Raw genomic sequence first — 24,028 nt, forward strand, 5'->3', positions numbered from 1 at the left:
TCTGGTCACAGTTTAGCTGCAGTATAGCTCCTGCAGCTTTAACTGTTGTGATGAAGAGGAAATTTCACCAGGTGCGACATGCATACAAATAACACCTGCTGAAATTCCCTTTTCTATGCAACTGTTAAAGATACAGGAGCCCTGTCCTCCTTTCCATATGGTCACCCTATGAGTTCAAGGAGGAAAGACAGCGGAGACAGACTAGCAGCCGGGTGTCAAAAGGGCGACGTCTGTGGGACAACAAAAAGGCGGGAAGAGGAGGAAAGGGAGGCGGTCCGAAGGCAGGTTCTGGCTACAGCGGTGCCCGCGAGCCCCTCCTTTTCTTTTCCCCCAAATCCCACGCTGTACTCCCAGCCAAACACCCCTTCCTCGGAAGGGGAGGCGGCGGCGGCGGCAGCAGGCTCTATTAATGGCGGGGATGCCCCGCTGCCGCCTCCGTGGCCGCCGAGAGCCCCCTTGGGAGGAGCATGCAATGCTCGCCGAGCCTGGTGGCGGCCCTCAGCTCCCTGCTGTTGGCCGTGGGGCTGCTGCAACTGTGGCGAAACCGCCACCGGCCCATTGGCTACGGGAAGCACGAAAACCAGCAGCAGCGGAAACCGCACGAAGAGGAGGGGGGCAAGGACGGTGCCGAGAAGCCGCCGTTGCCGCTTCCGCGCCGCGGCCACCTGCCCGCCCGCTGCGCCTGGTTCCTGCAAGAGCTGCCCGCTTTCCTGGTTCCCGCGCTCCTGCTGGCGCTGCGCAGCCCGCCGCGCTTGGCGCCTCTGGGCTGCAGGCTGCTGGGCGGCATGTTCTGCGGCCACTACTTCCACAGGTAAATCGCGAGGGAAGCCGGCTAGCAGTGGCGGGGAGCGGGGGCAGCAGCCCGCCTCTGCAGCGGAGGCGTCTTTGGGTCGCTCTGCTTCTATCCTTCAAGCTCGTCGGATTGCTTCTCCCGATGCTCAAGGCTGCAGTTCTCGAGCTGCTTCACTCTCGAGGAAGCTCGTTGCCTGGGCGCGGGAGGTGGGTGGGGAGAGACGGCAGCTTTTGCCGGAGGCTGCGGGATAACTTTTGCAGCCCGATCCCTAGGCATGTTTACTTGGAAGCAATTTTCACTCTGTTCCGTGCGTCCCAAGTAAGTGTTTTTCAGTGCACTGCTATGCATATCTATTCAGAAGCAAGACCCATTGAGTTCAGTGGGACTTATTCTCAGGAAAGTGGGTATAGATTGGAGCCAAAGTCCCACAGAACTGTCGAAACTAACGTGTTAGTAAGTATGCATAGGATGTGCCTGCACATTTTTAACTCAAGGTAAGTTAAATGTTTATGATTTCTGACTCTTAATTCATTACGACACCTTACTACTTTATAAAGACCTGTTTTAAAAATAACCATTCTACCAGCTTGGAGAGATTTCACCTGTTTTAAGTCTTTCTCTCCTCTCTTCCCCCCCTCCATACTGCAGTTTATTCTATCAACATTTCAGCTTCTAGATAAAACGTTTTCCACACAGCCTGCTTTTCCTGCCACAATGATATCACCAGCAAACAATGCTTTGTTGCTGTTCTTGTTAACATTTTATTGTTGACTGTAATTGTCACAATTATATACCTTACACAACAGATCCATAACTGGATCTTCGAACAATTTTAGTTTTTACTTTAAAACGGCCACAGTGGGCTCTATATTTGATCAGTACTGGGGGGGGGAGGGTTTTTTATTTTTTAACTCTTTATCTTGCGGCATTTTTCAGATCTAAAATGTAAAATGTAGAACTTTCTATTAGCCATGTGTGTAGAAAATCTCACTGAGTTCAATGGGACTTACTTTCAATGATTTATGTGTTGCTGCTTTAGGCTGTGATTAGTAGAACTTGCTTTCCAGTAAGTATTTTAGGGCTACATTGTTAGAACAACACACACTGCTGGAATTCATCCATAGATTTAGCGTGACGTTCCAGGTAAAATTGGCTTTCAAAGAACAAACAAAAGTAGAACTTTTAATGTGTGTGTTGAAGGCACTCTGTAAATGTCATGTTAAGTGTGGTTTCATTAAAAAGGAATTAAAGATTAATCTTGTTATAAACAAATATGCGTAATGATTTTTATTGGCTTTTGGAGAATGTATAGCCAATTACCCTCAACTATATGAAGATGTGACATTTGTGTTTGGCTTCTTAAGATTAAAACAGGTCTGCTAGTGGCAAACTCTTCAAATGGAGTGAAATGAATAAAGTTGTGTAAAAGACAAATATAATAAAAAATGGGACAGTGGGCTGGGATTGTGTAGTAATACTCACACACACATCTGAGGGTTGGGAGTTGAAGTGACTCGAAGCGACCGGAGCCACTTGAGTGAAGTTTATTGAGCATACACAAAGATTATATAGCAAAGATCCTTGCTCCTTTTCCTCCCTCCCTCTCAGCCGAAACCCCTTACATCACTCTGCTGGTATCTCTAATTTACACCTTTTTAATCCCCTCTGTCCGCTGAGTCAGTCTGCATGGTTGATGATATAGTGCCTGACCTGGAGTTCATCAGGACATGTTTTAGGGTTGGTCAAAGGTCAATTTATAAGCCTGTTTTCCTAAACAAGCAAACTAAACAAGATTAAGAGTCTGCTACCTTTTGGCCCTTACATTTCGACGGTGTGCTGTCTGGCAAATGCAGGGGCCAAATAGCGGACACCTATAATATTCCCACATCTCCCCTTTCTTTATTAATTTATGCCGAATTGGTGTTGTCCTGATGAACTTCCGGAACATGGTTAGATAACTGTTTATATAACATCTGTATGTGCTCAGGACTATAAGGTCTCAAAACGGGGTTTCTTTGCCAGCAGCTGTTACAAACTTGAACAAGGTTAGGAATACATTGAACAGAACAACACAATAATATTAGTACAGCAATCAATACAATACCCCATTTCAAAAGAGAGCCCAGCCACCCAAAAGGTAACCATGACCATATTGCAGACCACTAATCTCCTGGAATATCCTGTTTGATTTGAGCTACAACAGTTTGCAAACGTCCAAGTTGAATTTGTACTTTGTGAGAATTGTCCGACAAATTAAAACAACACATTCCTTCTACACTTTCACAGCCCAGGTGCTGCTGCAGAAGCAAGAAATCGATGGCAGCATGATTTTGCAGGACAGCGTGGTGCAGCTCTCCAACTTCTTCATTTAGCAGCCCTATGGCTGTGGATGTAGCATTTATGGTTTTGACTAGGGCACATGCAATGGCGTTGAGATTAACAGAGTTGCGAACAGCCAGAGCTGGGACTCCCACCAGAGAGGCGGCAAGTCCTATATATTGTCCTCTTGTGAGAAGGGCAGTTTCGCTGTCGCAATCTGAGGGCAGCTGGATAGCTTCTCGTCGGCTTCGCCGGGGTTTAACTGAGGACTCAGTTAACTGGTTTCGTGAGGGAAGTACAGGCACCAGGCGGCTTAAACAGCAAAAAGATTCAGTTAGATTAGCAGGAATATAACTAGTGGTTGTGCTACCACAGGAAAAGAACCACCCTGGAGGAAGGAGAATATGGGAAAAGGCGAAAGGCATGTCAGTAACATGAGTGCAATTCCAATGAATGTTTGACCCAGGAGAGGAGCATTTTGCGAAAGGTTTGTGGTTTTTGCAATCAACAATGCGAACACAAGTTGTGTTGGGAGGGATTGCTATAGAAGGAGTAGACACTGAAATAGCTCCAAAGGGTAGGCGAGTGACTGGTTTTCCCCAAAGATACATCGTGCTATACCTTACAGCGTCGTTCCTTTTTTCATAAAATTGGCCAAAACCTATAATATTTTTCAGCACTATAGGAGGAGCGCATACTGGGACTAGACAGGAACCCAGCAGGATAGTAAAATGGTATTTTTGTGACAAATATTTAGCCAATCCAGTGCATCTTTACTCAGCTGAGAGAGACTGCTAGCCGACCAGGGCTAAGCCCTGGATGGGGCAATGGGACAACCAGGACTAAGCCCTTATACCTGCTTTGGTGCATCTTCTTGTCTTGGGGGTCTTTTTGTAGAAGCTGCTGCTTTCAAGGTGACTGGAAAAGTCCTGAGGACCCTATCGGGGGACACCCTTTGTGTAGATGTGGGGCCATGGCCCAGACATTCTGTTTAGCTTCATAGTTCCACCCAGAGGTGGCCCTATTTTGGGGGCAAATGGCTCTGCAACTCTCTGCCTCCCCCCTTTACTCGTGGCAGAAAAATCCCTCCCCCCCGGGCAACCAAGTACATTTGCTCCAGTGCACAGCATGTAGCAGACGATTCCCACACAAGATCTTCTCTTGCCCTCCCTCCTTCGACAATTCATTATCTGTTCTGCACTCTGCCCCACCAGCCCCAATGAGCACCAGCTGCTAGTGGTCCCATCTGCACTTTAAGCTCTTTGTGGGAAAGGTTTTTTTGTGCATCAGTGTAGGATTGGTCAGATGCTGCTAAATGTTCCAGAATTATTTTTGAGATGTCTTTTTCAGTTGCTATATGGCACCCGTACAGAGATGCCAAGGACTGAGGTGTTGGGGGAAGTTAAGAAAAATGATTTTGTCTAGAATACACATTGGCAATCCTGCAGGGAGCCATTGTCTGAGTGCTGATCTGTGCTGGTGGAGATGGGGTGGACTTCCCTCAAGGTCTGCATGGGATGGGGCAGTTCCTCATCACATTGACTGTACCACTTGGACAGCCGCCTGTGGAGAGCAAAGGGAGGCACAGAGAGAGCGCAAGGCACAAGCAGTGATTGGCAGCTACAAGACACAGCTAAGTGTAGAATGGGTGTCTGTGAGGGTGCAAGAGAGCAGAGGGAAGAGGGGGCGGTACCTCCTAAACTGGCCATCACTCATTCCTCAGGGGTTCTCTAAATGAGCTACCGTATTTCTTAGATTCGAAGACACCATCGATTGTAAGGCGCATAGTAATTTCAGTACCACCAACAGAAAAAAAGCTTTGATCCCAAGAAATAATAAACGCACCTGTGATTCTAAGACGCACCCCATTTTTAGAGATGTTTATATGGGGGGGGGGAAGTGTCTTAGAATCGAAGAAATACGGTATTTATAGCACACTGGTGACTGGCCACTGAAGGAAGTTTCCGGGTGGGTTACATAGCACTATAAACAGACAAGTAGTCTCCCGTGGTTTCCCCCCTTAAACAAACAAAGATAAACTGGAATAAACCCCTACTGGCATGAAATCGGCAGTGTGTAAAGGTGATATTGTGCTTTAAACTTGCCAAGGAAGGACTTTCCCTGCTATCAGATGGAGAACAGGGTAAAATGCCTCCCTGCAAGAAAGGGAGGCAGATGTGGCTTACTCCCTAGTAAAGAAGACCCTTTGTTATGCTGGATTAGATTTGTGTTTGTGATTCTTTTAATTTTTCTTTCTGTTAGTTTGTTCTAGTAGTTCCCCATGTGTCTACTCAAGAGTAAGTCCCATTGTGTTCAATGGGGCTTACTCGTAAGTAAGTGTACTGAGGGTTGCAGATTTACAGCACACGACTCCCCGCCTTCCTTTGTACACATGCAGGGAGGGAACCCCGGGAAATAGCAGGATCTTTCCCCTTGTTGTCCCTCTCCTCTCGTGTAATGCAGCCCATAACAGTTGCGCCAAAGAACCAGGAAGCACAACAGCCCTGGGTAAACAATGTAATTTCCCTTAATGCAGAGACAGTCTCAGCCTCACCGTGTGGGAGGGGAAAGGTAGGCTGCAATGACTGTGACCATACTCACCCCCTCCCCCTTGGGTACTGCAGTGCATCTGCATGCAGCGGTGGCTCTTTGTTCTAATCCATGCAGCCAGGCCCTGATCCTGCAAAGCAGAAGTGCTCATGGGTGTCTGGCCGGTAGTGCCAATGGTTGGAGCAAAGCTTTGCCAGCAGATAGCTTAGCTGTGTGAGCTTCCCTTATGTGCTGCTAGGATAGAAGAGTGTTAGTGCAATACAGTCGAGGCAAAACATTGTTTTCATACATGGCAAAGGGCCGGAGGTGTGCCACGAGCCCCACTGAAATAAATGCAGTCCTCATTCGTTTAATTGGTTTGTTCAGAAGGCCTTCCTAAACCAACTGTGCCCTTTGTGAGAGAGAGGCTGAATGCCCCAAAGCCTCATCTGCAGGCAGTGCCCAGAGTGGTGTGTGTTGGCATTATCAGTGCAACATACTGTGTAAAACAAATGTACAAGCAACTGCAAAACTGGGCTGCATGCTTATCCCCTGGTGGATGCTATGCTTCCTTCACCATCTGCCTTGCTTTCTTTCAAAAAGTTAATAAAGTGTTGCTGAAAATTACTACATTCTTTAGCTCCTTTTGGAATTTTTAGTGTTCTGATATTGTAGTGATAGTGCTAGCCTACTTTAGTCCTCCTTCTCTCTAGGAAGATCAGGATGATAAGGGGTGGGGGAGAGGATAAATACAGCAATGAACTGTGGAATAAATGGCAAAAAAAATGAACTAATGAAATTTTACATCCGCCAAAATACTCTGGACGCTAGATAAATGCCTGGATTTTCCTCTGTATGTAACAGTGAAGTTGTCTGTTATATAGGGGGAAACAAAATACTTAGAAGTAGTTATGTCATAGTCTGAGCTTGAATTCGTTTGATTCATACTGAAAGAAAACATTTGATTTTAGACAACTGGAAAAGCTTAACATAAGTTGCAGCAATGGAGAGCAGTTTCTGTCTTCTGAAAGTTAACATGATACATCTTTGCAAAACCTCTGTGCTCAAAACACACTGTAAAAATTAGATTCTGGATTTTTGGGTTAAAAAAGTGGTTTCCATCACTCATCCTTGTGATGCACATTATCCATATATTTTCTTCTGTTCGTAACTAATAGGAGATACTGGATAGAATGAATGGATTATAAACTCTTGGTTGTACAAGGTTTATGAAAATGTTTGGTGAACACACTGAAAAGGACGAATGCTACGGGGAAAGGACAGAAATATCTGCAGTTGACCACAGGAAACTTGTGAGTGCTAAGAACTGTCTGAACACAAGGGGTGACATATCTTCAGACATATGTGTGCAGGCGACAGCTGAGTCCTGAACAAAAACCAAATCCTGCTTAGTAGGTTGTTTTTAGAAACAAATGAGGTAGAGTTTCTTGCAATTATGTAATGAGTGGCATTTAGTAGGAGAAGAGTTCCTGTAAATAGTACAATTTTGTCGTCAGAGTTATTCCAATGGCATTGATAGCATTTAAGGTCCTATTTGCATTATGGGTGTTGGCTACAAGTCCATGGCCTCATCCCCCAAACCCCTGCAGCATCACTGCTGCATAGTGGCAGCAATAGGTTACATGGCAGGAGTGAGTGCGGGCGAACCAGGCAGGAAATATTGCAGCGCCATAGCAGCAGTAACAGGCAGCAAATATCGCAGGATTGGAAACCATGAAACCCTGGTTTTGTCTGTTTGCTGGCAGCTCTGCGCAACTTTGAAAGTCTGTAGCAGTGCAGGTGCTGTAGCACTACTAGACCCTGGAGGGTCCCTGCCCTACGTTCCCATACCTGCCCCAGGATCCGCCCCTAACTATGCCCACTCTCTTAATCTGAACCTAAGCCACCACTGATAGACAACAAATAACCATGGGGACATCGGAGCAATGTAAAAAGTTGCGGTAAAATGACATGTCGAAAAAGTGCAGTTTTGCAGAGAAAAGCCTGATGTGGCTGCGAATTGGTGGCTGCATCATATAAACAATGGTGCACAACTGCGCAGCCATGACAGCAAATATAGAGTGAATAGACAAGCCCCGTGTCATTCTGAATATACCCCAGTGTGCATCAGATCAGCGTGGGACATACATTCCCCTCTGCTGGTTATCGTCTGTGCTGTGCCTCATTGCATTCAGGGCTTTAACACAGTGCAGGATTTAGCATCTTAAGAATCTCATCCACATTTTAGCATGCTCTGAAGGAAGGCAGACAGAAGGAAATGATTCACCTGCTGTATGTGGGCTGTGGGGCATTCACAGACCTTGGGGGGGAAATTGTTCTGTGATTATTATTATTTTAGTTTAAAAACACAAGCTGGTCTCTTTGCTGCTGCTGTTTATATGTGGATAGTGTTGTTTGGTTTTAACTGGTTGAATATCGTGGGTTGTATCCAATGCTAATCTAATTTAAGTCCCATTCATTTCAATGGGTCTATTCTGAGTAGAACTAACATTGGATACAACCCTGTAAATTTTCTCATTTTTTGTGTAAGCCACCTTGGGAGTATTTTTACCCTGCTAGGTGGGATATACATCTATTTAAATGAACAAATAAACAGAATATGTAGTTAAAGCAGGTATGACTTGAGCCTTGGGTTGATGTCTGCATGGGAGTGACCTGCCCAAGTTGATAAACCAGAGAGAGGAATGGCTCCCAAAAATGTGTCTGGTTGTAGTGGGGGGTGTTGGAAGTCACACTCTATTCCAGAGATAAGCAGAATTAGCAGCGGCTCTCAGCGTAGGACGCAGCAAAGACACAAAGGAGGCTAAGGATTCTTTGCTTGATTAAAACAAAGCCTTTTACTGGCAGTTGAATAACTTAGTTACAGCAGCATATACATACATACTCACAGACGATCATAAAGTTTTACACAGCAGCATCTTTACAGATGGAGAGTGATAAAGATGGAGAAACAGACATTTATATAGAGGAAAAACTGTACAGTCAGAGAACCACTAATTGATTAATTGAAAAACATCTCCAGCCAATAATTCAATAATTGTCCAGCTAAGACCTTGACATTTAGAAAATATATTTCTGCTGACTTCTTCATTTTCTTCAGATCTCCAGGCACTTGAAAAACAGTGGTAAAAGTAAAACTAGATCCAATCCAGGATCCAGCAGGGGGATGCTGAATATCCTTTCTACAGAAGCTGGTGTTTCATGTCAAAATGATTCACACCTTATAATTTGTTTATTGGGGGAAAATGTTTTGAAATGTATAAACTGGATGCACAATTGCTGATTGTTTCTTCTGGTTTGAAGTGACCTTTCCAAAAGACAGCTTTCAAATAGCGTTCTCTGTTGCTGTAAATCTAGCTGTAAATTCATGTCTGCCATAAATTATGGCTGAAAATCTCTATAGAAAATGTTTCAGCTGCTGCATATAAAACCATAAGCACCATAGAGGAAGATTGCAAGAGTCTGATTGTTTGATTGCCTTCCTCATCCATTTTTTTTAGTACTTCTGGAACTGCTGTTACTAAAACTTTTTTTTAATGGCATAGCAATTCATACCATGGAAATACAAGCACTTACCAGATTAATGATTTGAACATACTGAAATCTCTGATAGGGTTTTTTCATAACTCTTTGCACCAGCATATCTGTCTGTGATAAATAAGGCAATATTATATTTTATGGCAGCCTTCCTCAACCTAGTGCCCTCCAAATGCATCGGACTGCAACTCCCAGCAACCCCCAGCCAGCACTGCTGCTTCATGGCATGTCACTGTCGTAGTTGTTGGTGCATCAATTACTAAACATTTCCGGACAGGTGCAACAATGTCTTACAATACCCCATTTATAGATTTTCTTTTGCTCTGCTGAGCGTTAACTGCTTTCTTGTGAGATTTCGGTGGCTGCTGAAATTACGCATCTGCGTGGAAAAACTGCAGAAACGGGCAACTAAAATGATCAAGGGACTGGAGCATTTCCCCTATGAGGAAAGGTTACAGCAGCTGGGACTGCTTAGCTTAGAAAAGAGAAGGCTAAGTGGAGACATGATAGAAGTGTACAGAATTATGCATGGTGTGGAGAATGTGGATAGGGAGACTTCTCTCTCTCAAAATACTAGGTTCATCCCAAGAAGCGGATTGGTAGGAGAATCAGGATAGAAAAAAGGGAGTACTTTTTCACACAGCACGTAGTTAAACTATAGAATTTGCTACCACAGGATGTGGTGATGTCCACCAATTTGAATGGCTTTAAATTCCTGAAGGAGAAGGCTAGCAATGGCTACTAGTCCTGATGGCTATGTACATGAGAACCATGACTGAATCCACTTACACTTCTTGAGTACGTCTTTAATATTTGCACTGACTGAAGCAGCCTTTCCTAACCGGATGTCGTCCAGATGTGCTGGACTGCAACTCAGCAGTCTTGTGAGTTGAAATCTAACACATCTGGAAGGCACCAAGTTGAGGAAGCTTGGACTACGAAATTGGACTAGGCCATAGCTAGACCTAAGGTTTATCCTAGGATTGTCCTGGGGTCAAACCTGTTCATCTAAGTGCCACACAGGGCATCCAGCGCTCAGGCAGAGACGAACCCAGGATGATCCTGGGATAAACCTTAGGTCTAGCTACGGCCCAAGATACCCTGGTTTGAAATACAATATAAGGTCAATTAAATCTCCTTTTCAGAAGGAAAACCTCTACTGGTATTCTGAATGGTTGTAAGAAGTGAAATACATGAGTCAGGACAACTGCTTACACCTTTCCTGTAATCAAGATCTCAATGAGAGATAATAAATAAGATTCAAAAATAGTTAAGTTCTCTTGTTCTATAGAACTAGAAGGGCAACAACTATTTATGCCAACATTTTTATTCCACTTTTTTATTCTAATGATTTTACTATTTCATTAAGGCCTAAAATAAAACCAAGAGTTTATCATCCACCCCCTTTAAATGTCTGTTTGCAGATAAAGCACAGAACCTAACTGCAATGTGGTATTGAAATAAGAAACAGGAACTAATTGTTTTTTGTTGTTGTTTAAATACATGGCTTTTAAAAAAATGTTTTTTCTGTTCTAGATCCTACTTCTCTTTCCTCCCACCCACCCCACCAACTCAGTGGTGGCAACCATAAATGTTCATCAAATTCCCTGTTTCCTTCTTGCTTATTTAATTGTGTTGAACAGGACTGCCACAAAATATCAATATGTTTTTTTTTACATGGTGGATTAAAACTCAATTTGCATTTAGCCATGACATTTATGTTCTATTTTTTTAACATGTAAAAAGCCCCTCTTCTCCCAACAGTGAAGACAGCATAATAAATCTTAGAACTCTCTGCTCCATTAAAACAACTAACTTTTTGAAGCTTGTAGTCTGGTTAAGTCATTCTGGCATGTCTTTCTTTGGCAGATATACGACTCACATTATAACAACAGGAACAAACTGATCTGTCTTCATAAAATATCAAATGGCTATTTGCTAGAAGAATAGCAAGGGATGTTTTGTTGAAACATAGATGTGGTACATTTGAAGCACCACTAGAGTATAAACCAACATTTCCCAGTTTGCTAGTCAAAAATTGTAGTGTAACTGAAACAATTGAAAGAGCATTTCTGTGGTATTTTCCAACTATGAGGTTCATCAGATGAGTGTTTTATTGCATGCTTGCTACTGCCCACTGATGGATGTGCATGCGTCTTTTAGATGATGACACCCGCCTCCTGTGCACCTCCCACTCCTTTTTCCATCGCAAAATGGACCTCTTTTAAGCCAACTTTTTTTTTAATGGAATGTTCCACGATCTCCTTCTGTGTGCTGAAAAAGCGGCGCAATTAAAATAGCCCCTGAATGGGCCACGTGCACGTTGCTTACTTCCTCTTTCCCCTCCGGGCAGAAGAAGAAGTAACGAGTGACAAACGGGAAGGCTGAGAAGCAATGTGAAGGAAACACGATTTTCTTGTGTGTGATGATGCTCTATGATGCTTCTCAGGAAATATTTGCAATTTGTATCTAATGTTATTTCTAAGCCATCTTTAAGGGTGGAAGCCTCGCAAGGTGGTATTCCCAGCAGCCATGAGACGTAAACTAGTACAACAGCCATTCCCTCTTCCCAGGGAATGCTGGGCATAGGGATCTCTCTAAAAGAAAACCTGCAGCATTCCCAGGATTCTGTGGAAGATACCATGACATCAAAATTTGTGTAGGTTTAAAACGTATGGCGTTTGTTTGCATATTATTATAGTATGTACTCGTGGGAACTTTTCAGCTAGTTTAACCTAATGATAACTCTAGATTTTATTCTTGGCACAATAATCATAGTGAGCCTGATCTGGTGCAAGTAGCGTGATATCCTATCCTTTCACAACAGAACTGTGTTGTAACCTTGTAGTGAGGTGATGTCATGCACCTTCAAGTTCTTTGGAAAAAACCTGTGCTAGATGAGCAACGCAGTGCTGGGTTTGCACAGCAAGAGTGCAAACAGCCAAGAAGGACTGGGGGGGGGGGGGGGTTTGGAGTCAGAGAAAGGCTGGTGAAATGGTGGTTCACTGGCTGTGGTGGTAGCGATGGGGAGGACATAGAACTTGAATGAGCACACCAGTTCTGCAGGTCTAATAGAGTGGGGGAGGGGATAATGCAAAGATATTGAGGCCACTTTTACAAACCAAGACAAAATTAAACTTCACAAAATGACATGGTGATTGTGTCATCATGAAAGCCAGGGGGTCCCCAAACTTTTTGGGCCAGTGGGCACATTTGGAATTTTGAACGAGTGACCTAGGAACTCAAACAAAATGGCTGCCATGGAAGGTGGTTCTCCACTCACCGCTGTGGTGAGCATGGGCAGTTCCTGGTTCAGGGGTAAAGGGAAAAGGCCATGAAGAGAGGAGTCACGTCAGAAAAGAGCTGGAGGAAACTGCATTATACGGGCAGTTAATAACAGTTATTCACCTTGCTTAGTGTTATTCTGGAGGCCTGATCTATTCAGGTCCCAGTCAAAGTAGATTCTTTGGACTGCCAAGATGAAACTAAACCACTTGTGAGAGGAATGACAATTTATTGTTAGAAAATGGATGCAGAATAACAGTGCAGAGAAAGTTCACACATCTCTTCAGTCCATGGAGATGGTAACTCCCAAAGGGCTGGCATTTGCTGGGGCTCCAAATCAGTAACAAATAGAGATTGTTCCTTCAAACCCCAAGTTCAAAACTCCACTCAGCTTTGAAGCTTATTAGGTAACTGAGGGTCAGTCTCTGTCTCTCAGCCTAACGCTCTGCACGAGGTTGGTATGAGACTAAAGTACAGGGAGGCTCATATACAAGGCTTGAGCTCTGTAGAGGAAATGCAGGATATAAATGTAAGAAATAAATCGTCACTAGTGACATCACAGACAATACTCAATAGGTGTTCGTGACAGTTGTGCAAACATGTTTTTATGGCATTCACAATAGCGAAGGGTCTGCATTTTTCAAGTACATATATAGGGGGTTGGATCCAGCAATGCACGGACAACATCATCGTTGTCATTGTCATCATCCTAAAAATAATCCTTAACGTTTGTTTTATGTTTTCAAGTATTCAAAGTGTTTCAAGTGCATTCATGAATTACAATCCATACAACAGCCCTGTCAGGTGAGTCAGCATTATCTGCTGTATTACAGATGGGGGTCAGGGCAATACTGAAAGAGAATGGCTTGCCTAAAGCAAACCAGAGACTTGTAGCTCAAGTCTCTTGGCCATTACACTACAAATTGTGGCAGCAGTGCTATTACATAAACTCTTGTGTAGGAGCTAGTGGAAGACATTGTGTTTTGTGCAAGTCCTTGCGCAGGGCTGGCATCAAGGTTAGGCATGGTTGGGCACTTGTTGAGGGCCCAAACCCCGGCAGTGGACCCATGACAAATGCCCACCTGGACTTGTTCCTCCTCTTCACCATTGCAACCTGCTTGTTCACCTGCCTCTCACTTTGGCCCAGACGATGGTGGTGGTAAGAAAGAATAGATGCCTGCTTGCTTACTGGCTCCTTGCCTGTCAAGCAAGGAAGTGGTAGTGAGGAGGAGGAGGAGAAGAAGCAGCTAGTTACAGTGGTGGTAAGAAGATAGACTCATTAGGAGGGGATCTACATGTGGTACTGAAGGCGCTTGCGTGCGCCTCCAGTGCGCCCCCAAAACGATTGTGTAGATCCTGCCCGGAAGAGGCGGAGGCGGCGGCGGCTGGGGAATCCAGCCGCGTCCTTGCCGCCACCGCCGCCCACCTCCCCGCCGGCCTCCTGCTGCTTTCGCCTTGCTCAAGGGCCTTCAAATCTGGAGCTCTCACTGACTGTGTGCATGAGATTGTACAATGCCTAGCGCGAACACACCTCTTGAGACATTGTATAAGAATGACTCAACACCTTGTGTAATTCATTGTGCTAGCACGCAGCTTCAGACATGTGCATCACCTTACGCAAATAGAAGCACGCTGTTTTTTATTCTTATGCAAGCATCAACCTAAGTAAGAGCAAGCCCTCCTGCATGCTGAATAGCCTTCCATCTCTGGAAAGGCACTTGTGGATCCCACCCAGAGTATCCTAAACTAGGTAAATGCAATGTTCCCACAATACAGAAGGAAGTGATTAGTGTTTTGTGCAACCCAGGCCTTAGCTAGACCTAAGGTTTATCCCGGGATCGTCCTGGGGTCATCCCTGTTCATGTAAATGACGCACAGGATATCCCAGGAGCAGGCAGGGATGATCCCAGGATAAACCTTAGGTCTAGCTAAGGCCCAAGTCATAGCAGCTTTTGTGGCACAAAAAAAGGGATAATCTGGAAAGGCAGCCATCTTTTATGGGTGGTTATTAAAGCTATTGCCTGGTTTAATTTAGGTAGTAATTCCTATTCCATGGACACTTTTTTCATGACCCCCCTCTTTCAAGACATTAGAATAGTTCCTATGTAATTTAAACCTTAGTTGAGCCTTATGAACTTGTTCTTAGTTCTGAATCAGGAACTACTGTTGGTCTTAACTATGCTTTATGGAAAACGCGCCAGGGTCATTAACCATCTTTTGAAATTGGTTTGTTTCAATAAATCTTTGATAACACTAAGCACAGGATGCCCAGGGTTGGACATAATGACAAATTAAGGTTTATTTCGAAATGAAAGCAAATTCATTCAATCTCTTTCTCACAGTTGTACCAAAGGAGGAGAGGGTAGGGAGGAGCACATGAGCCCAATTCTCATACATATAACACTAAACTGGCTTAGAGCCATATGTGAACATGGCCATTTTGTACCTATTTCCCAAGTTCACATCAGCTATTGAGATCATGGCTACAATCCTAGTTTCAGTAAAACTGCTTCAATCCCATTTACTTTAATGTGATTGAAGACAGCAATTTTGTGTGCAAGGTGGCAACCATATTTGTTCTCTGTGTGACAAATAATGTGCTCCAGAAAGACTTCACTGGCTCTTTGCATGATTTTGGAAACGAAGCCTCCGCAGCCCCTCCCCAACACTCTTTGCCTCCGCCTTTTCCGGAGGTGAATTAGGCCGCCTTGCTCCTGCTTCTCTGAACCAAAGAGAAGCGGAGCACAGCCCTACTGAAAACCAGTTTCTGGGGAACAACTGTGGGAGAGGGCATTTGCAATATAGCAGCCTCCCTCAAATTTGGTGCACTCTAATTTGTTGGACTACAACTTCCACCATCCACATTCAGATAAGACCTCCCTGCTTCTTAATTAAAGTATTGCAAGTTGTTAAAGCATTAAGTCACTCTCTACCTGGATGAGCTGAAATATTTGCCTTAATAAATTTACTATATATGGCTGAAAAAGAAATTTCTCAATCTTCTATAGAGTTCCATGTAAACTAAACCGTTTACATTTCCTTGAAATGTATCCCAGTATCTGAGCCTTTTGTTTCTTTTATACAATGGGAAAAATGACTAGGAATAGGATTCACTAGGTGGCGCCATAAGCCTTTCGATTCCTTTAGTTTTAATCATTTGAATGCATGCAGAAGAATTAAATATTTGTCCCAGAAAAGCAGTTTTCATACATGACATTAAAAGCATATTTGAACCTCACTTGCTCTGCTTGTTCCATGTGAATGTTGATGTTGGACAATCCCCACCCCACCCCCCAAAAATGGAAAACTGCTATTTTGAAATGAAATGTACATTCTAGTCAAGTTGTATTACAGACTGATTTAAGCATCACATGGGAAAACATCAGAATAAGTGTCACCTTCTAAATCTCAAATCCACAATTAGACCTTATGTTAGGACAAACCAAAACATCATAGATTAGTGAGCAAGTTTTTGAGTTCTAAAGAGTGTTTTATCAGGCCGGACGGTGTAGGCTGGTGGCTTTGCAACTTGAATCTTTAGGGTTCTGGCTGAAATTCGGAGCAGATTCACCACTCCACTCACATCAGACCCACCAGCCTCCACTTAATGGATCTTGAGCTGAAAAACCTCCACCCTTCTCTCTGATAAAGTCATGCGGAGCTGCAGGGATCATCTTACAACCACCTCCTGCTTCTTATAAAATGAAAGCAATGCAATGTGACACAAAATTGTGTTATTAAGTGCTACTGTGGTCTTGAAAGCACCGCCCATTTCTCCTACATCTTCTGCACTGCAGCGTAGTGTGCGACACAGAAATAGCTTTTAAACATAAAGGATGCTGTACAATATTCAATTATGTGTACCCACAGAAGCAATTCTGTGGTCAAAATACACATTCACAGCGATGCCACAAAGGGGCCTGCAGCGTGGACTCATGTTCTTGTGATCCTCGGCTTCCTTTTTGTCTTAAAGCACATGGAAGCTTCAGAATGTGACAGCTGAAAATGTTAAGAGACTAGGGACAGTCTAATTTCTAGAGGTTGGACATCTTCATTCCTCTCAACTCCATAAAGTATGTTTGCACAGACCTTACTTTGTAATTTGCTTAATTTGTTCTGAGGATTAGCTTGGTTTTTTTTACATATTATTATTATTGTTGTTGTTGTTATTATCGTTATTATTATTACATTTATATACCGCCAAAGCTCCCTGGGTGGTTTGTTGCGACTTGTGGTGAGCCTCTTCCCTCACAATCTGTATCTCCTTGGAAATGGGTAAAATGGTGTGTTATGGGTAAAATGGTGTTAGCCTTGTCTCAGAGGAACTGTATTACAGTATTAGTCAATTCGCTCTTCGGTAATCCAAAGAGTGATTTCCCCCTTCACCCCCTTTTCCTCGACGTTCACATTGGCTGAGAATACAGCCACATTTCCCCAGTGTTCCAGTACAACAAGGGTGGGAAACTGTTTTGGCCCCGGGGCCAAATTGCCTTCTGGCTCATCCCGTGGGGAGTAGATGATGTCAAGGGAGCAAGCTCCTCCCTCCAGAAGGGACTGTCCCGTTCTCTGCGCAGAGAAAGGCACAGTGCTACTGTTCCATGCCTGTCTGTGCCTGGAGAAGACATCTGAGGGCATTTTGAGGCCATGCAGATGAGTCAGGGAACAGTGGGTGGAATCAATGATGAATTGGAAGATGGAAATCACTCGTTGGATTATTCAAGGCATTTCTCACGCAGAGGGAGGCACGGAGCAATTACTCCTGCTTCTCTCTGTATGGCGAAAAGACTACTTTTTCTCCATGTGGAAAGGTATGGAGCAATGGCTCCATGGCTGTCTGCAAACTGAGAAAGGACAGTTGCTCTCAGCACTAGAGAAATGCAGCCCAGAGAAAGGTAGCCTTGATGTCTTCAAGCCCCGGAGAGGTAGGGGGTGATCCAGAAAGCAATTCTTCCTAGTGCTGAACTAGATCCCCAACCCCTGCAGTAGCCTTTCTCTTGAGCTAGGAAAGAAAAACCCCACTGCTCTCTCCAGGGGAGGGGCCAGAGCCTGTGAGGCCATCTCTGCTATCCGAAAGTTCCCCAATGCCCATCTGCAGTACAGCCGTACCTACTTTTAAGAGAAATTCCCTGGAGTTTTTTTGTGCAAGGACAGCATTCTGTCTGAGCAAGTGGACATCTTCATGCCTTGGCAAAATGGCGTCTTGGCATTGAACTCCCGAGGATTTCTATAGATGCAGCATCTCGTAGTAGAGGCTGCAAGAATGTGTTGGAGGATGCAATTCACAAATAAGTGAAGTAGAACCCTTTTAATACCAATATTGCGAGTGCTTCTTGTGCAACAGCAACGTTCCACTAAGACTCTGTAAATTCAGGCCAACTTGCCTGTTGCCTACCAGTGTCCCAAGTTTCCCATCCTTCCATTCCTTCCACTTTTTTAATCCCCAGAAATAAAGTTCCAAAAAATTTAAAGCAATTATCAGACCCCAGATATTTCAAGGAGAACAAAAGTATTAAAATTAAGCAAAATAAATATTCATAATTTATTTTTATGCTGAGCTATGAGAGTCACCTCCTTAAACCATTTAAATTATTTTAATTAATATAGATCTTGCATTGTTCCAACATCTATTCTAGGGGTGATTGAAAATCCCATCCCAAATTTGCTGCCCCACTGTCAGGAGGTGAATTGAGGATGCATGTTGGTGTTTTGGGGCGGAGCCCTCAAACTGTTTGAAAATTGTTAGGGTGCTTACCATTGGTAACATGGTGGTTCTATCTGTCTACTATCTATCTATGTAATGTAGGGTGCAATCCTATGCATGTTTAGACAGGAGGAAAAAAACTTCTAAAATTACCAGCGTGCCTCAGCCAAAGTTGAGAGAGCTTCAGCTATTGGGCGGTATAGAAATGCAATAAATAAATAAATAAAGTTCCTCTTGTTGGCCTCCAGCTGGAAGCCTCTTTTTTTTTTTAGCAATGTCATCCAAGATATTTTTTTGGGGGGGGGAATACCCTGGGGCATTGTGGGGGACATTTGGGGGCATTCTGAACAGTAAAAAAAATGCAAAGAGAAGGTTTCACCACCCCACTGTCAGCAGTGAGGGGAAAAAGAAAAGAAAAGGGACCAATAGTTGACTAATATGCTAAGCTCCCCCCTTCTCTAGCCACGTTTTTGAAAAAAAATCCTCCTTTCTTTGCAATCACACACAGAGCCAATTGGGGTGTGTGGGGTGTGTGTGTGGGTGTGTATGCATAATCTCCCCTCTTAATTCAAGCTGAAAGTTCACAAATAAAAGTTTTCAACTCATCTCTACTGTTCTGCATAGATGTTCATCCATGTTTCATAGGTAAAACTTTTATTTTATAGAAATATTCTCAACAATGAGAGACATTTTAATGTAAATTTAACATGTACACACTTATAAAACGTAGTTACTAAAGTGTGGTGGTTAAAGAACAACTTAACTATGATCTCCAAAGTAGTTTTTTTATTAGCTAGTGAAAATGCTATGTTTATTGCTGTAATCTCATAAATATTCTGTGTATACTTCAGGACTAAATTGGCAGTTACATTTTGAATCATGTATATTCCCTTCTGAGTACTTCAGTGGAGAAAAAATGGTACATTGGTGTTTTTGCTGTTATCTTTGGAAGCACTTGATGCTTCCTCTGCCCCTCCAGTTCTCTCATAATTGCTTGAAACTTGGCTCTCAACAACAATTAAATAAATAGATGAAAACAGCATGTACTCGCTCAATTCACTTATTAATGTGCACAATAAAACCTACATTTTCAGCTGTCTGCAATACTTTTGTTAGATTTTCTAATCAGCTTTTTTCAGGACAGATTGGTGTTAATGAGTTCGGGTTATTGATTACTGTGAATGAGCTTGTCATTGTGTTTTTATTTATTTATTTACAATATTTATATATTCCTCTATATTTAAAATAGATTCCAGAGTGGTGAACATAAGGGAAAAAACAGTAAAAAGGTAAAAACAGTGTATTAAAATTGTTCAAGTTAAAACAGAATACCAATAAAACTGGTGCTTACTGGAAAAGAGCTGTTTTCAGGAGGCACCGGAAGCAGTATAGAGTTGGCGCTTCCCTGGGCTCCAGGGGCAGAAAATTTTAAAGAAAAGGGGCCACAACACTAAAGACTCTTCTCCTGAAATGTCAGTTGATGTGGGTCAGGGATCTAACCAAATAACCTTAATGGCCTAAACATTTTGACTTAAACATTATGGCTAAATAACCATGCTTTAAACACTGCCACTAAACATTTGCTGCAAAAGGGTGACCTAACCATGATTTAGTGTGTTGTCTGATGAGGCCCTATGTTAAATAATTTCCCCAGCCGTCAGAAGGTAATACCAATCAGAGCTAGTCTGAAAGAGGCAGAGAAATGTTTCCAAGATTATCTCCAGTTTGAATGTGAGAAGGATCAGAAAAATAGGGTGACCATATGAAAAGGAGGACAGGGCTCCTGTATCTTTAACAGTTGCATAGAGAAGGGAATTTCAGCAGGTGTCATTTGTATATATTGAAAACCTGTTGAAATTTCCTCTTCATCACAACAGTTAAAGCTGCAGGAGCTATACTAGAGTGACCAGATTTAAAAGAGGGCAGGGCACCTGCAGCTTTAACTGTAGTGATGAGGAAATTTCACCAGTTTCTCCATCTATATCAATAACACCTGCTGAAATTCCTTTTTCAATACAACTGTTAAAGATACAGAAGCCCTGTCCTCCTTTTCATATGGTCACCCTAATACTGTACATTGTAAAGGATTTTTTGAGTAGGGCTGCAACCCAATTTTAAAGCTCTTACTGTGCAATCCTAAGCATCTTTACTCAAAAGTAAGCCTCACTGGTTCAATGGAGCTTACGAATACATGTACATAGGACCGCAGCCTTAATCAGTTAATCGTCAGCTACGCCTTATTTATTCATTTAATAGATTTATATACCAATGAACTTATTCTAAAATATATCTAAGAAGTTTGTTAAATTCAGTATAATATACACCAAAATAAATTAAAATACATAAGAATGGATAAAATGTCTATATAAAACATTAATAAAGACATTAAAAGTAAAGACCAATACAGCACCATAACTATCAGTATGATCTGATATGTGCCTACTCAAAAGTAACTCCCATTGAGTTCAGTGGGGCTTCCTTCTAAGTAAGTGGTTAGAAGATTGCAACATATCCAACTCAGTTGCAATCCCACTCAGAAGTTAGTTCCGCTCAACTAAATGGTCAGGATCCGGAGTTTGCTGTCCCTGGTGGAAGCGTTCCTTGAGAAGAGTTCTGCTCATAGATACTTCTGCCTGTGGAAATGGGGGAGGCGACTTTCACCTATTCCCCCTGCGGCCTTTCGTGACCTTAAAAATTTGCTACAGAGAGTTGGGGGTAGGGGGACTGAAAATGTGTATGTGCGGGGAGAATGCACTGGGAGAGGCAAATCAGCGAAAATTGCCTCTCCACTTCTGCCAGCAGGATCCTCCACTGGGTCTCAGTCCCATCTATGAATGGAAGGACTCCACCAAGGTAAGTGGATAATGGATTGCAGCCTTTAGTCAATTACTGTGAGAATTAAATTCACAAATGGGTAAAAACAGTGTTTTTAAGCCGTGTACATATTTTCTTTCCTTTTAGATAATATGCATGTCCTAGCAACAGCACATAGGAAGAGACTTTGGGTTGGATCCATACTTAGAGTAGACCCATTGAAATCAGTGGAACTTAGGTTAGTCATGAGTAATTAATTTGTCCTATTGATTTCAATGGATCTGCTCTTAATATAACTAAGAATGGAACCTGTCATCCTCTCCTACATGAGAGGAAAGGGGAAATTGCCTCTTAATATAGTGCTTGTTATCTCTTTCGTTAGTATCTTTATTTTTAAGATACCATTTTTGTAATGTTACTTCTAGGGGGTTACAACTAAATAATAAAAAAATTCATTTGACCTCTGTATTCCAATAGATTAGTTGATAAACTGTGTTTAAATATATTTGCATGGTAGCAAAATCTCAATATAATTGCCTTTTTGAAATTCTGAAGGTTGTGTAGGATAACTTGCAAGTTACTTACATGCTCTAGATTATGTGCTGTTTCGGCACAACACCTTGTTTTCTTCATTTTTTGATTATGAAAGTCTGCAAAGCACCATGTACTCTACTGGCACTATATGTATGTAAAAATCAAAATAAATTAAAGCACCACTCATTGTCAGAAATATACAACCTCTTAAATCTTCTATTTAAAAGGTTGCATATTATGTATAGACAAATTAATCACAAATTAAGGGCTGCCAAGCATAGACATAATATCGAAAGATACAACAGTTAGCTGTACTAATAAAAACGAGGATACATGATATGAGATTTATTTTTAGGATAAGAAACAAAATTCTACTGCTTAGTGTAAGAAATGTCAATGTTGTACGGTTCCTTATCCAAATTTTTTGTGAACCGCCCAGAGAGCTCCGGCTATTGGGCGGTATAGAAATGTAATAAATAAATAAATAAATAAATAAATTTGATAACTTTGTTTTCCATAGGCGGCTGCCCAATCTGAAGTAGCTTCAGTTGGATATTGGTCAGATTTCAGTGGTGAACGAGTACTGGGGGTGCACTGCACTGAATATGGAGATGATTAAATCTTTAAGTACCAAATGTAGAAAATCCAGACAAATGTGCAGAAGTGCTATCTCAGATAAATAGATTGGTTGACAAGATCCATGTTTCAAAGCTGGTTTACAATTAGGCAAAATGGGATCGCACCTTCTGTGTTACTATCCAATGGCTTTTCAAGTCCTATGTATAAAAGCAGCTTGACCATTTGAAACCATCTCCTACATGGAAGATCAGTTTGATGATAAATGTTACTACAAAGCATGTTGACTTCTCAGTTCAGGTTTCAGGTTTTGGCTTGAAGATGCCAATGCATGCTCCAAATCAAATACATACTTGTCACAGAGATCCAGGCTGGTGTACCCTGAATCCAGTTTGGTTGATCCATGAACAAAGGCTGCACCTGCTTTGGAATCCAATCCTTCCCTAGAACATGGTGCCTCCTCCTCAGAGGAGAATCTACACTAGGGATTGTTTTGTTTGAAGCACTGCTGTGCCGGTATGTTTTCAAAACACAGTTGCTGCCCTGGAGGCACATGGCAACTGTCAGCACAGAATCAATCATGTTTATAAGACAATTGAGTGCTACAAGTGTAGGAGAAGTAGGAGCATTTGACTTGTCATGTGTATAGTGTGAGAACAACTGCAAGCCACAGCATAGTGCTGCAGTTGTAGGATAAATGGAAAGCCATGCTTTCTTTCAGTTTCCTTTGTTGCTGTTGTTGTTTAGTACACTAACTACATGCATATCTACACTCATGTGCAGGAATGGTTCAAAAATAAATTGTGTGTCTGTTCACAGTGAAAAATAGCTGCAAAAAACCACATGGACTTGCTGCTCGCAGATTCCATGAAAATCAGTTTGAGGAAAGGACAGGGAATGAAAGGAGGTGTAGGAGGAAGAAAAGTATAGATCCTGCTACAGGAGTTTGGGTAGAAGAGTGGGGGAGATGTTGCAAATTAGATTTTACATCTTTAAAGTTACCCTCACTCTTAAGATTTATAATGCAGCTAGAATTAAACACACATGTAGTGCACATAAACCAGAAGCGCACACTCATGCACACACATACAAATGGTTTGAGAGAAAATAGAATATTGAGAGAGAAATGGGGAGTTAGTGATTTCTAAAAGAACCCAGGAAATGCACTGAATTGCTGGGTTCTGGATTGGGACAGTTCAGTGGAGTTCCCTTATGTGAGCTCTGTTGACTTTCCCCATTTCAGAAAAGAGTCTTTCTGCTTGGTTCTGGTTCCTATATGAAGCGCTAACTCTCTGTTGTGCTAGTGGTGAGTCCTGCTGGCACTTAGGCAGCATGGGTTATTGCCCAGATATTACAAAACATCAATAAGCCTCCATTAACCTGCCTCCAGAGGAAATCAAACTTAAGTAATCCCTGCACCCCTGGAACATCTCACTGCTCAGAGAACTGTGGTAAGCATAATAATGTAAAGCTCTGGTGAGATTGCATAGAGCTGTAGTGATGGAAGGTTGCTTATTCCTGCTCAAACAATCTTCCAGGCATTTTGTTCTACAAACCAATTTGTTCTCTTCTTGGCAGTCTACTTAGTCACTGTTGTCTGGCAGGGACCCTGCTCCCTTTGGACTGGGAATTGATTTGTTTCTCCTTTGATAGGCTGCCAAGTTGTTTCCCTTGTTGAATCTGCTGTTTCCTCCTCTGCCGCATAAATTGTTAATTTAGCAGCTTTTGACATTCTAATAGTGGTCTGGTGCCACCCTTCTGCAAGAAATCATACTTGAAACAGTTAATGGAGCAACACTTAAGAGATCCATTTTGCTGTACCTTAGCATGATGCTGACCAATTTTTGAGCGCCACTCTTTAAAGGCAAAATGTTTTTTGTGCCAGAAAAGTTTATGCCAGAAAAGCAATGGACACTACA

The 24,028-nt window shown here is 42.6% G+C and overlaps 1 protein-coding gene across 3 annotated transcripts in view; it reads left to right on the forward strand.

Moving 5' to 3' along the window:
- Positions 1-402: 402 nt before the first annotated feature.
- The window catches only part of SRD5A2 (steroid 5 alpha-reductase 2), a 35,066-nt gene continuing 11,440 nt past the window's right edge, over positions 403-24,028 (forward strand). For all 3 annotated transcript variants that reach the window (XM_063124302.1, XM_063124303.1, XM_063124305.1), the window contains exon 1: positions 403-811. In XM_063124302.1, coding sequence (XP_062980372.1) covers positions 468-811 — 344 coding nt within the window. In that variant the 5' untranslated portion in view covers positions 403-467. The remainder of the gene's footprint in view (positions 812-24,028) is intronic.

This window comes from Elgaria multicarinata, chromosome 4 (assembly GCF_023053635.1).
Source record: "Elgaria multicarinata webbii isolate HBS135686 ecotype San Diego chromosome 4, rElgMul1.1.pri, whole genome shotgun sequence".
NCBI lineage: Eukaryota > Metazoa > Chordata > Lepidosauria > Squamata > Anguidae > Elgaria > Elgaria multicarinata.